The sequence below is a fragment of the Mizuhopecten yessoensis genome, unplaced genomic scaffold (genome assembly GCF_002113885.1).
Source record: "Mizuhopecten yessoensis strain PY_sf001 unplaced genomic scaffold, ASM211388v2 scaffold713817, whole genome shotgun sequence".
NCBI lineage: Eukaryota > Metazoa > Mollusca > Bivalvia > Pectinida > Pectinidae > Mizuhopecten > Mizuhopecten yessoensis.
This window is the reverse complement of record NW_018478811.1, coordinates 1-2,868: the sequence shown is the minus strand read 5'-3', so window position 1 is coordinate 2,868 and position 2,868 is coordinate 1. Positions and strand designations below refer to the sequence as shown.

At 39.3% G+C, this 2,868-nt stretch overlaps 1 protein-coding gene across 1 annotated transcript; it reads left to right on the top strand.

The window, feature by feature from the left end:
• Window positions 1-520: 520 nt before the first annotated feature.
• LOC110440926 lies at window positions 521-2,441 on the top strand (the record flags this gene model as incomplete). Its single annotated transcript, XM_021484040.1, has 1 exon — window positions 521-2,441. A coding segment is annotated over one exon (1,808 nt), but the record flags the coding sequence as incomplete, so codon positions are not given.
• Between the last annotated feature and the right edge of the window lie 427 nt (window positions 2,442-2,868).

Below are 2,868 nucleotides of genomic sequence, written 5' to 3'. Positions count from 1 at the left end.
ATAATTATAACAAGTATGTCCACATCAAAGTAAGTCGAAACTAATGTAATTATAGCACTTATGTCCCACAACAAAGTAAGTCGAAACTAATATAATTATAGCAAGTATGTCCCACATCAAAATAAGTCGAAACTAATATAATTATTACAAATATTTCCACATCAAAGCAAGTCGAAACTAATATAATTATAACAAGTATGTCCACATCAAAGTAAGTCGAAACTATTATAATTATAACAAGTACGTCCCACATCAAAGTAAGTCGAAACTAATATAATTATAACAAGTATGTCCCACATCAAAGTCAGTCGAGTAGAATAGTATTTTATGTAGTTCGTATAGACCTCGCTTTAAAGGAATTCAAGTAGAAGATAATTTTCGTTTGTATCAACCCTACATCAACCTTCGGCTGTCACGTGACACGTTTGATATTCTGCTGATATATCCTTTCAAACAGAAAAGCAGATTGACACGATTTGTTTGTTGAATATCTTGTTTTTTTCTATCTATACATTTTTAGATGTGATCAAACCTAAACGTCGAAGACTTCAAAGTTTTGCCGATATCCGAAAAAACGTTCCAAAGAGCACACCCCGTCGCCTGTCCCTATTTCCAAATACATGTGGAATTCTCGAGGAAGACAACGCTACACTCGATGTACCGGAGGTAACAAATCGAAATTTTCTCTGGGAAGTTCGAGACTTTCAAACGACGAGTGCACGGAACAATCAACAATCTCACATCAGTAGTGAGAGTAGCGATTTCCGAACGACTAACTCAATCGTTCGGAACTTATCTAAACTTCCTTGCTCGGAGAGAACAGCACAAACAGGAAACGTCATGGTTGAAGAAATTGGTCTACCGGGTGAAACGATGACCGAAGACGTGGTGGAATTATGGGAGGAAATGATGTACTTAAGTGATCTTAAATCGAAGCACACTGTGGAAAACGTTTCGACGAAACTCAGGCGTTACATGGAAGAAAAACACATGGCAAAGAAAGAAATGAAAGCGTTTTACGAGGAGTGGAAAAAACGAAGGATTTCATCTTTCAAACCTTTATCAATATATGCGGAAATCGACGCCGAAGAAAGTGGTAGTTTTTCTGGTGTCCAATATCGATTTCTTGATTGCGTTCCGGAGTTTGAGGATTTTCTCCTCGTATTAGAAGAAGATTCAAAATTTGATCCAAGGTTTAAAAGAGCAAAACAAATCAGTAGAAAAATCGCCAAGAGGTACAACATCGCAAAAGAGAATATCTCTGGTATAACGGGAGTTGAAACCGACCACAAGAAGACACACAAGGTGTCCTCGAGGTTAGCGCCGATTTCAGAGAAAGGTGCCCACCGAAAGAAAAGCTTCCGTTTCAGTGATAATAAACTTCGGAGTTCGTCAAAGACCCCTTCTGGCGCCCGTAGAGTTTCTATGCCCAGTAGAAGCAGTGTCACGAGTATTCATGGTAACGAGAAGATGGACAACGAGAGGACAGCTCACGAAGTTGGAGTTGTGACGGCTTCAAAGTCGTGCGAAAAGCATGTGCTTGAACAAAGTGGAAGAAGCAGCTCTCACAGAGGATCCGTGTGCAAAGGCTCAAAATTTGGCGAAAGTAAGAAAAGGAGAAACACACAAGAGGGAGTCTCTTCTATATACTTGACATCTCCTGCCGGGGCAAACTACATACTGTACCAGCCTCCTTCATCAAAGGTAGAAACAAAGAGGAGAGGAACAGTTCACGTAACCAATACATCCGGTCCAATAGCAGAAGTTGAGCTCGAGCAAGAACCACCAGAGAAAGCGGTGTACGGAACTGATCAGAATGATAAAGAACTGTTCTACTCCAGTGAAGAGGATAATGACGATACCATGGACTTTCAGAATTTGTTTGATTCTAGAAAACTGAACACGAAGTACAGCTTTGAGCGCTTGCGAGGGAAGAACTACCACAAGAAGAAACCGGCCTTTTTTGGTGTTCTTAAGAAATACTACAAGATGCAAAAAGTTGCCGATGCATTTGCGAGCCCCAAATCTAAACGCAAGTCTGTGTTTCAGCGTTTACTTGATAAAGACAAGACAAATGCTAACGTCCCAGATACAGAGATCATAGGAACGCTGAAGACCTACAACTTCCTGTACCACAGGCGCAGGACCAGGACGGAGGTAGAGGAGTGTGATTTTAGCAGCCTCTCTATGGACGAGTTCCGGACAAACCTCATCCGGGCACTCGATGACTTCGTCGTCAGAAAGGAGCGCGTGGTGTCAAACATTGGCGCGAAAAGTACAACTCATATTACTTTCACCAAACAGTCTATTTTTAATCACAGAGAATAAAGATCGCCATGTTAACGTTAAATGAAATTGTTACGTGATAATTCAAACACAATGTTACCATGATTTTAAGCAAGTATCAACCTGTCATTTCAAATTAAATTATCACAAATTACTTACAATTGAAACTTGGTGTTTTTTGTCAGGTTTTTGAAAATAACTTGACACCATTGGGTTATAACAGAATTGGTTACTCTTAGACCGGAAAATAAGATGGAAACCATAAACCCACTTTTATATTAGACGATTTAAGATCGTTTTCTCTTTTCTATCTTAATAAACATTGTATCTTTTAATTCTTAGATTTATTTCTATACAGTAACCTTCTCTCTGTAAGCAATTCTTTCTACGGAGTAACCTTCTCTGCACGGAATTCTTTCTATGGAGTAACCTTCTCTGTANTCTTTCTATGGAGTAACCGTCTCTGCACGGAATTCTTTCTATGGAGTAACCTTCTCTGTAAGGAATACTTTCTATGGAGTAACGTTCTTTGTAAGCAATTCTTTCTATGGAGTCACCCTATCTGTAAGAAACTCTTTCTAT